The sequence below is a fragment of the Tiliqua scincoides genome, chromosome 3 (genome assembly GCF_035046505.1).
Source record: "Tiliqua scincoides isolate rTilSci1 chromosome 3, rTilSci1.hap2, whole genome shotgun sequence".
In the NCBI taxonomy this organism is placed as follows: domain Eukaryota; kingdom Metazoa; phylum Chordata; class Lepidosauria; order Squamata; family Scincidae; genus Tiliqua; species Tiliqua scincoides.
The window spans coordinates 103,972,015-103,986,438 of NC_089823.1; the positions used below are offsets into that span (position 1 = coordinate 103,972,015).

At 39.1% G+C, this 14,424-nt stretch overlaps 1 protein-coding gene across 1 annotated transcript in view; it reads left to right on the plus strand.

Annotated features, from left to right (window-relative positions):
- The window catches only part of NDFIP2 (Nedd4 family interacting protein 2), a 54,198-nt gene extending 39,979 nt beyond the window's left edge, over positions 1-14,219 (plus strand). Inside the window, exons 5-8 of the mRNA XM_066622184.1 lie at positions 1,539-1,663; positions 3,714-3,780; positions 7,359-7,464; positions 11,897-14,219. Coding sequence (XP_066478281.1) covers positions 1,539-1,663; positions 3,714-3,780; positions 7,359-7,462 — 296 coding nt within the window. The 3' untranslated portion in view covers positions 7,463-7,464; positions 11,897-14,219. The remainder of the gene's footprint in view (positions 1-1,538; positions 1,664-3,713; positions 3,781-7,358; positions 7,465-11,896) is intronic.
- The last annotated feature ends 205 nt before the right edge of the window (positions 14,220-14,424 follow it).

Here is a 14,424-nt window from a genome sequence, read left to right on the forward strand (position 1 = left end):
CTGACAAGTAGTGTAAGTTTGCATTTTGTTTCCCCATCAGCATCTGTGCTACGTGTCCCAAGCATATCACACATGCATAAGTCAATTGCAAGGAATTTCAGATAAATATTCTTAGAAGAACAAACTGGAGACTCTCATTTACTTAGGTTGTGATTGGCTCTGAGTTGAGCACAGAGAAGCTTGTGAGTCTACTAGTTACTGCTTATTACATTTTTGAGATGTTTTAAAGTGGTGCATTGCTTTGTGCATATTTTTCTTAGAAAGCTGGTATAGCACAAAGTCTACTAGTGAGCTGCAAATCATAACTTCCTTACTTGAATCAAGTCACCTTGAAGTCTTATTCCATGTATACACAGTGCAAGATCACTTGGGCATAAAGCAGCAGCATCTTAGCTCTGCAATCCTCTGTTTGAAGAAGTTCAAATTATCTGTTTTTCTCTGATTATTTAAAACATTTTGGGCATTATTCACCAAAAATTAAGCAACTTTAGAGCCCATTGTGAATTCATTGGGAGAATGAAGAGTGTGAGTGAAGCAGTTTGAATGGGGGTATTATTCTTGGAATTTGCTTTAATTGCTGGTCATTTTTTTTACTTTTTCTTCCTATTAGTGGTAATGGGTATGATATAGCTAAAACCAAGTTGTTGTTTTTTTTTAATCCCATGGATTTCAATGTGGAAGTTGAAATCCAGTATGGTGCAGTGGTTAAAAATGCTGGACCAGGAGGATGTGGATTCAGATTCCTGCTCAGGCCATGAAGTGTCTCACCTCAGGCGAGTCACTATCTATGAGGCCTAACCTACATCACAGGTTTCTGAAGATAAAAGGAGAGGAAGGAGTCATGTGTACTGTCCTGAGCTCCTTCAATGAAAGATAGTACTGTATAATGTATAAATGTGGAAAGTGACTTAAAATGTCTCCCCACTGAAATGAAATGTCCCCACTGAGGGGACTTTAAAATCACCTTTTGACTGGATCATGCCTCAGGTAATTTCATAGATGTGTTTCTGTTGACAACACACTGGTGATAAAACAGTTTTATTCTGCCAAGTTAGGATGTGATAACTTCTCAGTCAGCAGAAGTAATGAGCCCAGTGTATGAATTAGCCCATACAGACTGATAAAATTGATTGGGGATGGAGTCTCTGTACTCTTGAATGCTAAAACATTGGGTCTTAGAGCCATCATAGAGCATTTGTTTGTTTATTTTGTTTATACTGGAGGGAAGAAGCTTCTTTCTGTATATCGAGTCCTCTATTGGCTGTATCATTGAGGTTGCCTATTCTGCACATTTATCAAGAGTGACTACTAGGTTTTAGATCTTCTTCCACCCCAGCTGAACAATATTTTCCAGACTTGACTAGCTACCCACAATAATGAAATTCTGTTTGAACTTGTTTCATCTTTAACATTTTCTAATGGATCAGGAACAATCAGGAAGATGTTTAAACACTTTGGAATGAATGCACCAATAGTAAAATGTTTAACTGAATTTTCATTGATGTGATTAAGCTTAAAATATTTTTGTTGTGTTTTAGTGGCATTCATTTTCAACTGGATTGGATTTTGCTTATCATTCTGCATAACTAATACAATAGCAGGAAGATATGGTGCCATCTGTGGATTTGGACTGTCTCTGATCAAATGGATTCTTATTGTTCGGGTGCGTGTTTTAGAATTTTCAGTTTTTTATATGCATACTTGTTTGAAGGAATTTAAAATGTGTTTTATATATTCTTGAATGTTCCCAAACTGGTAAATTATTATTCTGACTTATGGGAATAAGAACTTTATAGTAATCTAATGCAAGAAAAATGTGAATGTCATGGTGACTTTTCCTGTTGTGATGCTAGATGCACAAAGTGCATCCATCCTGTGAATTTGGGGGTAATTAACTGGACATGTTGTAGGCCAGTGTGGTCCAATGTAGGAAATAGAGTGACTACCCCTTTTTACCCCTAGTAAGTGAACAAGCCTGATCTGGAAGCTTTTATAGAAATGGTACAGCAGCACACGACCAACTCCTTTAGGTCTTTCTCCCCACCCCCCTTCTGCTACCCCAAATGTATTTCGGTAGCTGACTGATCATGATGTTAATATCAAAACTCACATTAATTTAATGAGAAGGTGACGTTTGAACTTTCAATCTGGTCATTAGATGGCTTCTTTGTGAGTCAGGGTTTCCTGTATTTCTCTCATTTGCACGAAGCATGTGGCTAAATCCATGCCTATCCTCCTCCAGGCTCCAAGTTTAAGATCTGCTACAGGCTAGAGTCCCTGACTTTTTTTGTGTTGTGATATAGTCATGTCATAATTTTGAACAGTTGGAGGTTCTTCGTGTAGATAATTAGAATTACACAAAGATTGATGTATAGTTTTCTTATGACCCATTTTGGGCTGTAGCCAGTGGACACAGGTTTACATGTCCATGGATGTTTGGTGGGCCTAAGAAGCCAGAAGGTGGCTACTTTCTCACCAAAGTGTAGCACCTGTGTTATAATACCAAGAATGGCTTATCTGTATCTAGATAAATATTGATAGGTCTTGGAAGTAGTTTATGGCATTTGCAAAAAATAACATTTTAAAAAAATGAAAATGTCCTATGAATTACCATAAATTACCAACTTGCACAAACTGAGCTTATTCTTCTATGTAATCTTTTATACAAAATGAGCATTTGACCCTATGCTGCTATTTGGTTTTTCAATGTGACTTGGCAATGCCTGTGGAAAGCTTTTATTTGTTAGTATGAAATAATATATATTTGACATGTTGAGCCAGCCATAATGGGGAGAAAAAGTTGAAGTGGCTCCTACTTAGCTAAATTGTTTAGTTCCCTTTTCAGAAGTTGTAGTGTAGGCTCTGTGATATTGGAAGTGTGAAACTATAACCGTGGTGAGGTATTGGAAGCATCTGGTCAGTCTTTTTTTATCAGTGAAGCATTTTGTCTCAAGTCTGTTCCAGGCAAGATACCTGTCTCCAGAACCATCACATCCTATGCTCCAGCTGCCTTTTCAGATTCCCACATAAGAGAGGACAAAACTGTCTACCATGCTTACTAATGGGAACGATTGAATCAGGCCTTCAAGGTTCATTTAGCTGTGTTCAGCTCACTGCTGGGAACTGAATGCGAGAGCATCTAGTTTGAAAATGAAAAGAGTTTAATGAATCGGGGGTCTTTATGGGACTGGTATTCTTGGCAGCGATTATCAGTAGGGGGTATACAGAAGGTCAAAAGCTCTCCTTTTGTGGGGTCAACCAAACATCCCCATCTGATAAGATTAAACTAATGTGACTTTTGGTGTTAATATCAAAAGCAGCAGGCTTCTGTAATGTGTTTGGGATGGCAGACATTGAAGGGGGAAAAAGAACCAACAGGGGATTCATTATAATGGTGAATGTCTGATGATTCTAATGAGTAATGCTTAATACACTCTTTCACAGGTTGGCTGAGATTTCTTTGGGAGGCACACAGTGCAAACCCCCCCCCCCCGAATATTTGTTTTCCCAAATACATTGACTAAGCTTTCCTTTTTCTGTCTGTTATGTGATGTGACGTATAGCTTGGCAGTATTATATGCTTAATTTTTTATTATTCTGGAACAACTTCCACAGTATGTTGACCAGCCTGGGAGTAACAGTAGTGAAGGTGTGGGATATAAGTTTCTGAAACTCAACAGACCAATAATCTCTTGTGACTCTTTCCTTTTCAGTTCTCGGATTACTTCACTGGCTATTTTAATGGACAATACTGGCTGTGGTGGATATTCCTTGTACTTGGTAAGTTCTAAGCAAAAATGTTTCATTTTTGATGTTAACTTGATGGCTGAATAGAAAAATCCCAGCTATGTTTAGGAGAGACTGAGAGTGGATTTTCACTTCTGTTCTCATCGATATCAAATAAGTATCTGTGTGGGTGAGAGAACTATTGCAGAACAAATACCATAGACAAAACCTCTATATAGTCTCAGTTTAAACAAAATGACCTTCAGAAGACAACATTCACAAAATCAGGAATAAGTCACCCATGAAGTACATGAAATCAGTCCTTGTACAAAAATGTTTGTGTAACAAAATATTTTATAATGCATATTGCTTTTTAAAAAATTCTATTGAAAAACTTGTTTCTGTTTTCCTTTATGGCTCTCACTGACATTCTGTATTCTGCCATTCCTTGATTCTTAAAGAATACAGACTGTGGAGAGGGTTGATTTTCTGAAGGTCTTTAAATCCCTTCTATTTTTGAACTAATTTCATTGTGTTTAAATACACCATCACAGCTGCACAAAGATTATACAAGTATAAAAGTTAGAAGTTAAATATATCATATTGTATTTTAGGTCCTCATTTTCAGAAATCTTTGTTCTAGGCCTAGCTGTAAAATTCTTAGACTATGAATGATTTTGAATGCCAGTGTGTCACTTTGTATTCGATTCATGGAGGCATCCTTTTTGGCCTTAGAAATGCACCGTGCATTAATCATTATTCACTCAGGCAAGGGGAAGGGCTTTATGCTTACTGAACACAGTGCTTCTGTTCCCTCAATTTTCTTTTGAAAAGCCTGTCTGCGGAGCTTCAGGCTTGGAAGGAAAAGACTTCTAAATATATTCAAGCATCTGTGCATCCACAGCTTGACTCACTTGCATGGGTCAGCCAGGGATCCTGCCATGGTGGGGACCATAATTTAGCCCTATGAATCTTAATGTTCTTACTTGACCACTAATATTTATAGACCATTATTTTATCTTCACAATTTTAATTGACTTCCCCCTAGAAAAATTCCCAAGATGGTTCAAAAATAAGATGTAAAAGCAACTATAAACAGCTTCCGTTTATATAGTCTGATAACAGTAGTATGTTCTCAAGAACACAGAGGCAAATAAATACCCATACAACTAAGAGCACAATCCTAACCATGTCCACTCAGAAGTAAGTCCTATTTTGTTCAATGGGGCTTACTCTCAGGAAAGTGTGGTTAGGATTGCAGCCTATGAGTCTGAAATGGAAAATCAATAGTAAAAAGCTATATAAAACTTATAGCAATCAACTGAATTGTGACTTATCAAGTTAGAAAACAGTTTTAAGTACATCTGCATGTTGCCAAAAAGTCAGTGTAGGTATTAGTTTGAAATACTGGAGAAAATGTGTTAACATTAATTGTAGAAGGAAAGTTCATTAGCAATTTTTTCCATCCACTATTATAGTAATACACCAAAATCAAAATAAACCAAACCAATGTGCCATTAATTTGCTACACCCCATTAATATTTCTATCCACTAGTTATCAATCAACTATAGCTTTTGTTGATCTGTCGACTTCAAAATTTTAAAGCGCACACCCTTTTAAAAAAAATCTGTATCTGTGACCAGTTATCACTCTTCTGATCTTTGTCCAGTAAGATAGCTAAGTGGTAAAAAAACTTTCTCTGTTTTAGCCAAAATGCATTTGTGCATCTCATTTGTGTACATGTATTAATAAAGCAGAAATTGAAAACTGCCTTAGGTGTGGCTGATTCTTTTGTATGAAACAGCTCTATTGGCATTACATACATACTCTACATGTGTATATTTACATCAGGGGTCTCCAAACTATGGTCCTGCAGCTCCATCCAGCCCACCACAACATTTTATCCGGCCTACAGTAACTTTTTTTTTTTTGGTCAGAGCATTTGTAATTAATTCAGTCATATAGGTACTCAAGTTTGGATCAATCACAGTAATTTATATATACAGTTGGACCTTGGTATCTGTGGAGGATCCATTCCTGAACAACCCCCCCCCCCTTGGATACTGAAACCTGCAGATAAGCAAATCCATGGGTCAGTTACAATAGGACCTCCAGTGGTATTCTGAGCCCCTATTGCTGTTGGAAGGGTGCTTGCCATTTTCCTAAAAACTGGAAGTGCCGACAGTCTGGGGACCTCGGGACACAACTGGAGAACACCTCTGGTCATAAACCGCTTTGTGAACTTCTCGTTGAAAAGCGGTATATAAATATTGTTAATATTGGACCTGACCCGTGGATTCGCTTATCTGCAGGTTTTGGTATCCACAGGGGGTCGAGGAACAGATCCCCTGCGGATACCAAGGTCCAGCTGAGAATACTGCTGGTCACATCCAGGAGCTCAGGTCAGACTTGCACCGCAGGTTTGCAACCCATTGTGAGTTAAATTCGCAGGTTCTGAACATGTGGATAAACAGGGCAGACCTGTACATTTTTCTTCCCAGTAGCTTGTATAAGTTTTTGGTTAGCACCTATCCAAATCGTGATACCCCCTTTTTTTTTTTTTTAGCTTTTCCATATTCTTTCTGACCTGACTTGGTACACATTCTTTGCTTATGTTTTTTAAGGTACAGTGGTACAACTGTGACTGCATACTAGTTCTACATCATTACATGTGGAACGGGAAATAGTTGAAGGCTTTACTTCCTTTTAATTCCAAAAGGATAGCTGTGGTGCTCTGTTGCAAAAATAAGTCTTAGTGTACCTGTGATGAACTTCCCTAATTCTTCTCCCCCTACTTTTCCACCCTAGGGCTGCCCTCCACAACTTTGGACCTTTCTGTCACTCCAGAGATTTCTCTGATGCTTCAGTCTCCTAAAGAGGCTGCTGAGTCATTTCAAGACAATAGCCATGTTTACTTTATCCTCAACTTTTTCTTTGCTAGATATCTGGCTTGAGTCACTTCATTAGACCATGAAATTCACCTCACCTTTTTTTTCAGGAGTGAGCAATTTGGGGACTCAGGGACCATCCTGTACCCTATCCTATAAGTGGAATCTGGTTAACACCCATAGGTTATAAAAAGCAGGGTCACATACACACCTCTTTTGTTGTGCATTTGCCCAAGTTCCACTTTGGAAGCACCTGATACTTCATGGGAGACTTGCTTGCTCATCTTGCTGCATTGGTAGGTGCCAAAACTATGGCACAGTGAGCAGTTGGTTGGGTAGGATTTGTTTTATTTTTTTTCATTGAGGGCCCAATCCTATCCAACCTTCCAACTTTGAGGCAGCTGTGCCAAGAGGGCATGTGGTAGATCCCACATTGTGGGGGGTGGAGCGCGGTCATGGAGGTATCTTACTTTGACGCCTTACAAATGTTGACGTCAACGTTTGTTCCCTTACCTCAGGGCTACATCAGCACTGGAAAGTTGAATAGTGATTGGGCCCACAGTTTTAGTATCCTGGCTGGCTTCTGTTACATTCTCGTCCTCCCCCCCTTTGTCTTTTCACAAGGTTATCCATCTTGTTTTACATCTGCTAGTTGTTTACTGCTGGACTGTGCCCTGTCTGCCTTCCATTTTTCCCTTGCAGCATTTTAAAAAACATTTATAATGTTGTATTTCTGGTTTTAGGCCTACTCCTGTTTTTCCGAGGTTTCGTTAATTATTTGAAAGTCAGAAACATGTCTGAAAGCATGGCGGCTGCTCATAGAACAAGATTTTTTTTCTTGTACTAGAGGTAAGCATTGTTCCCACTCGTAGGTAAGTACTTTATCAAAAAAGAAAACAGTAATATGTCGAAAAGGGCTTTTGATATTTTCACCAAAAAAAATGCATGAATTATGCATTATATTATATTATGCAATTTTAAATGACTGATTTCTAAATTTGCTTTGCACTTTTAAAAAATAAATGTGAAGTAGGTTTCCAGATTATAAGGCTGAGGCTAGTTTGGGTTCTTACTTATCTATAGACTCACTGCTCTTGCTTTTAAACTTCTCTGCAATATCAGAATTGAAATTCCTTGCCAGAGGAGAGGAAGAAGAAAGCCCTGTAATTCTTATGTCATCAGTAGTACATCTATGCTTCATTGTGGACTAGAGGTGACCTTAATGGCTGTATACTGTTCAATAATTTTAGGTGTACCATTTAGCAGGATAAGTCACAAATGTAGTACACTCTTCCCTCATGATCTGTACTGATATATTCCCTACAGTGGCCATTATAGCAAAAATTCAGATAAAGAAAAAGTTGAGCGGCATTACACATAATCTCGATTATAACTGGGAATGATTGGTCCTCCCCCCCCCCTTTTCCTAGACCTTATATCAAAATATTGGTATGGATAGAGGGGTGATCTTAATAAGTAAAAATCCATATAGCTAAAGATGTGGAAAAGGTGCTCCAAAAGAGGAGAAAAGTATGTTCCTTTTTTCATTGATTACATTCCCTGCAATCTAGGGCTACCTTCCACAGGTGAATGCATGCCTGGAGCAGCTTAGAGACTGGTGCCTTGTGATGGTTAACCACATATGTACTTTGTTATTGCTAATGCTCTTGTGGAAGAGTGAATTGCTAATATGTATGATTTTCTGGCTCCTTTATCTGTTGGGATGGCTTATCAAAACAGTGCCCAGTATTTTCCCCTAGGCATCACTAGATCCTATCTTAGATTGCACCATGTCTTTCCCCATTTCATAATAGACATAAATCTAACTTGAACACATTTGAACCATCTGACTGGCCAGTATGTATCCCAAGGCCATAAGCAAACTGAAACCCAAACCCCATGTCAACAGATATAGCTAACCTTATTGATTGAATAATTGTCCTACCGAAGATTGCCCATAATAATAATATTGTTTACGTAGCATTTCTCAGTGCTCAGAGCACTCAGCATGCAAGGCTGTTACACTATCCCAGTAATCTTTGCAAGTTAAGTCAGTATTATTATTCCTGTACTGCAGGCAGGGGAGCAGAACGAGAAAATTATGCATTCAAGCAGCTAGCAGACTTGTGGCTAAGGTGAAATTTGAACCAGGGACTTCAGAACTTATACTCCTATGCTACACCAGCTCTTATATTCATATCGAAGCTCTAACTACATACTCTCTCATCTTTCCAAAAGAGGACACTGATATTGTTCTCTTGGTGTACATGGTGCCTTACAGAGTTACATGAGGAAGCTGGGGGAATATAGCAAATAACATTTCATGTACTTCAAACTTGATTATGATTGGGAATGAGGATTAAGAGGATAAACCAAAGGCTAAATGGAGAAGGTCAGATTTGAAGGAAGGAAAAGAGATGGCACCACTACACACTCAGGGAGGCAGTTTAACACACAGGAGGCAAGCAAAGGAGAAAGAGTGGCATCCTTTAAGAAAGCAGGGAACCTTGAGCCATCTGGAAGTGTTAAGAGTTAGAGGAGGTTGTGGACAGTGATAGACTAAGGAAAACAACTGAAAAACAGGGTGGGCAAAACTATGAATAGTTTTAAAAGCAAAGACAAGGCCATGATTAGACTTAACAAACAGTGACAACATTTTGCATTTAATCTATTATTCTTTCTTGAATTGATGTGACTGGACATAGATTATTATTATTGTTGTTGTTGTTGTTGTTGTTGTTGTTGTTGTTGTTAACAGTATTTATATAACGCTTTTCAATGAAAGTTCACAAAGCGGTTTACAGAGAAAAATCAAATAACTAATGGTTCCCTGTCCCAAAAGGGCTCACAATCTAAAAAATGCAAAACACCAGCAGACAGCCACTAGAAAAGACACTGCTGGGGTGAGGAGGACCAGTTACTCTCCTCCTGCTAAATAAAAGAGGAGCACCCACTTGAAAAAGTGCCTCTTCCCCATTAGCAAGCACCCCATTAGCAAGCACCCCTTACCCAATTAGCTATATATATATATATATATATATATATATATATATATATATATATATATATATATATATATATATATATATATAGCTAATATATATATATATATATATATAGCTAATATATAGCTCTCTCTCTCTCTCCTGTCTTTCTCCTTGGAGGGGACCCAAGGTGGCAGTTCTCAAACGTTTTGGTCTCTGGAGCTCTTCATACTCCTAAAATAAGTTCTTGGGGAGCCTTGCTGGCACAGGAGAAGAGTCTTAGGGAGTCCCAGAACATTGGTGCATGTACAAAGTGGTGCAGTGCTGAGCCCAATGTCAAAGACTGGCAAAGAGCCAAACAGGAGGGGAATTAGGAAGGAGAGCCATGAACACAAAGGCAGGAGGGAAAGACAAACTGAGCAAATTGTGCTCGTGGAACCCCTGAAAGAGCCCCCAGGGCTCCTAGGAGCACACTTCGCAAAACACATAAGAACATAAGAACAGCCCCACTGGATCAGGCCATAGGCCCATCTAGTCCAGCTTCCTGTATCTCACAGCGGCCCACCAAATGCCCCAGGGAGCACACCAGATAACAAGAGACCTCATCCTGGTGCTCTCCCCTACATCTGGCATTCTGACTTAACCCATTCCTAAAATCAGGAGGTTGCGCATACACATCATGGCTTGTACCCCATAATGGATTTTTCCTCCAGAAACACGTCCAATCCCCTTTTAAAGGCGTCTAGGCTAGACGCCAGCACCACATCCTGTGGCAAGGAGTTCCACAGACCAACCACGCGCTGCGTAAAGAAATATTTTCTTTTGTCTGTCCTAACCCGCCCAACACTCAATTTTAGTGGATGTCCCCTGGTTCTGGTATTATGTGAGAGTGTAAAGAGCATCTCCCTATCCACTCTGTCCATCCCCTGCATAATTTTGTATGTCTCAATCATGTCCCCCCTCAAGCATCTCTTTTCTAGGCTGAAGAGGCCCAAACGCCGTAGCCTTTCCTCATAAGGAAGGTGCCCCAGCCCCGTAATCATCTTAGTCGCTCTCTTTTGCACCTTTTCCATTTCCACTATGTCTTTTTTGAGATGCGGCGACCAGAACTGGACACAATACTCCAGGTGTGGCCTTACCATAGATTTGTACAACGGCATTATAATACTAACCGTTTTGTTCTCAATACCCTTCCTAATGATCCCAAGCATAGAATTGGCCTTCTTCACTGCCACCGCACATTGGGTCGACACTTTCATCGACCTGTCCACCACCACCCCAAGATCTCTCTCCTGATCTGTCACAGACAGCTCAGAACCCATCAGCCTATATCTAAAGTTTTGATTTTTTGCCCCAATGTGCATGACTTTACACTTACTGACATTGAAGCGCATCTGCCGTTTTGCTGCCCGTTCTGCCATTCTGGAGAGATCCTTCTGGAGCTCCTCACAATCACTTCTGGTCTTCACCACTCGGAAAAGTTTGGTGTCGTCTGCAAACTTTGCCACTTCACTGCTCAACCCTGTCTCCAGGTCATTTATGAAGAGGTTGAAAAGCACCGGTCCCAGGACAGATCCTTGGGGCACACTGCTTTTCACCTCTCTCCATTGTGAAAATTGCCCATTGACACCCACTCTCTGCTTCCTGGCCTCCAACCAGTTCTCAATCCACGAGAGGACCTGTCCTCTAATTCCCTGACTGTGGAGTTTTTTCAGTAGCCTTTGGTGAGGGACCGTGTCAAATGCCTTCTGAAAGTCCAGATATATAATGTCCACGGGTTCTCCCGCATCCACATGCCTGTTGACCTTTTCAAAGAATTCTATAAGGTTTGTGAGGCAAGACTTACCCTTACAGAAGCCATGCTGACTCTCCCTCAGCAAGGCCTGTTCTTCTATGTGTTTTGAACACCAATTCACAACATGGAGATAAGACTGTAGCTGTCCAGTGTAGAAGGGTTTCCTATTAATTAATGGAAAAATTGAACATGCCATAACAATCTTTGGGATGTTGGAACATCTCCATTGCAGTAGCTGTCACTTTCATTCAGGATTCTATCAGTGCTGTTGGTTTTACTTGAAACTGTCAGTTTTCAGTAGGGCTAGGAAGATTGCTGAGCCAGATAATGGAGCTTTCTGGATCATCAAGTGCTGGATATTAACACTTTTACTGTACTTTAGGACATTCATGGAGAAAGACAGTTTCTTATGTACCATGAAAGTTAATGCTGTTAATTATGTTTATCACACTAATTAATACATACTGTTTTATTTCACTAAAATATAACTCTTTATTTGCAGACTGCATCAACCAGACATTCCTTTCTCATACCAATGTGAACTTCCAGCCAAACTGTAACCTTCCAAGTGATTCGAGAAAAACGACTACTAAAAGCAGAAGACAAATTTTGAAGCAGGATCTTTTCACGGCTTAATGAATGGCAGGGTGGTTTATGTTTAAGTGCCATTTCTGTTCATTCTAGCAAATATTTATATTAAGCATTGCCTTTTTTTCCTTGCACATATGCCTATGTGCTAATTTAACAAGAACTTTAAAAAGAATAAAGTCCATGTGTATAGTCTGCTAAGCAGTTGAATACAGCCAGATTTGACTAATCTGTGTTTGCATCTGAAAGATTTTAAGTGGTAGCTTGTTTTCACAGTATTATGTACTGCCAACTTGCTGGTCTGAAACTTCATTAAGTACAAATGGCATGTACAGAATGATACATATTAAACCACTCCAACTCTGTTGGTACGTAAATTACACTCATCCAGTGATGCACATAAACATTTTTTGGTCACGTAATGTGTAGTTTGATAAAAGCACGTTGCAAAGCATTCTATTGAGGGCTCATCAAGGTTACCCCAGTGCACTTATCTTTTATTGGTCCCATTGGTGAGACCTTGCTTTTTCTTTATATGAAGATATGGGCAGAGAAAGCAGTGATAATTGCTGCTGTATTTTAATCCGGTATAAGCAGGTATATGAAATAAGCATATTCAGCAGAAGCTGTAAGTGTTGAAGTCCAGTAGCCCCAATTAATGGTCCAGTTCTTATGGGGGGGTTATGGTTGCTACTCCCCTATGGCTCTACTGCATATTGCTGTGATAATATAGAAAAGCAGAAACCCATGAGAGCAGCGGGTAAAGCTGCACTCAATTGTCATTTTGGGAAGGAGTGGAATAGCTTTAATTCTTTTTCATGGTTTCTTCATATCTATTTTACCAGAGTAGCATAGAATACAGCCATGTTGGAGCAGTGGCCATGCTGTTCCCAATATACTCAAATCTGCACTTACACCTTGTGAAAACAATGTTTGAAGTTGCCTTTTCTTACAACTCATGGCAAAGTACTAGCAATTGCAGTTGTTCTCATATGGTCTGCTAGTTTAATCTCTTGGATCTCTTGATTGAATAAGTTGTTTGATGGTATATGTTTTCATGTTAGGTATAAATCATAAAGAACCAAAAGAATTTAAATGTGCATCTAAACAATGGTGTTTTCTAACTGCATGAGTCCGAAGAATTAATTTGGGTCCCAATCCTGTGGAAACCTTACTCCCACTAGTCATTCATTCTCATGTTCATCATCTCATTGGTAGATCTAGCATGAAGAGTTGCTAGTCTACTCCTGCACTTTTCCAGATTGATGGACTTTTGCCCCCCCATCTCACCCTGCCCTACAATCATCAGGTGTAACTGTAGAACTTGAGTGTACATTCATAAAGCACTTAAGCTGCACAACCTCTATTCTGCCAGGCAAATATTGTAAGACAGCTTGCTCAGTTCCCGTTGAAAAAAAATGGCACAGCACCGCTGAATGGATATCTTAGATTTTCGGTTTGGAGTATCAATTTTCACTGTCAAAATGTTATGCAAGGATATTTTACATAATTATTTATTATTATGGAATATCCCAAGTGGCTTTAACCAGTGACTCATATGCTTGTTTCCAGGAATGAAGCAGAGTTTAGATTAATTTTAACAGTTGCATTTTCATCCCCCCACAGCAAAAATATAAACAACGCAATGTTGAAAGTACAGTAGTCGCATAATAGTAATATTTCTTTTGAGTAAATATGTTTAGGGCCTTGTGGGGAGGTAAGTGTTCTCTTGCTCAAGCACATGTATTCCTTCCTCAGACATCTCTGGGACTTAGCACTCTGACATGAAGGGAGACGCAATCTCTCAAATATTTGTAACAGCTCTCATCTCAGTTGCTGCCAATCACAAATGCACTCTGCATCTTGAGGGTGGGAAATGCACATTTATTCTCATTTTTTTAATTTAATCTCTTGCATTTTTAATACTAACATGTAGAGGAATTATATGTTGTCTCATTTAGTGCTGTATCTAATTTTGTATCTATTGTATGCATAAGGTTGACAATTTATATTCTTTAATATTTCAGGATTACAAAAAAAGCCTAACAGATTGAGAGCAAATATCCCTTCCTGCTTATCATGAAAATGAAATTCTGTTATACGTTCTCATATGTCTCCCTCTGAATTCATCAGTATTTTTTAATGCTTTTCCGCCTCTCTTCTTTTGCATTACTTGTTCTCATGAGAGAGAGAGAAAGAGAGAGATAAGTGAATAAAATTTTTTGTTTTGGAATAAAGACTCTTGATTTTTGCCTTGTACATTAGAGATGTTTGCAACTTTTATTAGACCAAATGAATAATTATCTAAACACTTTCCCCTTCATTCCATTTGAACAATTTGTATTAACTTAGGAGCCAAATAGCTAGGTTGTAGCTATGTAGTATGTTTTCCCTGCACGGCAAATAGCTTCCATGAGAGCCCAATCCTATTCCCCCTCAGTC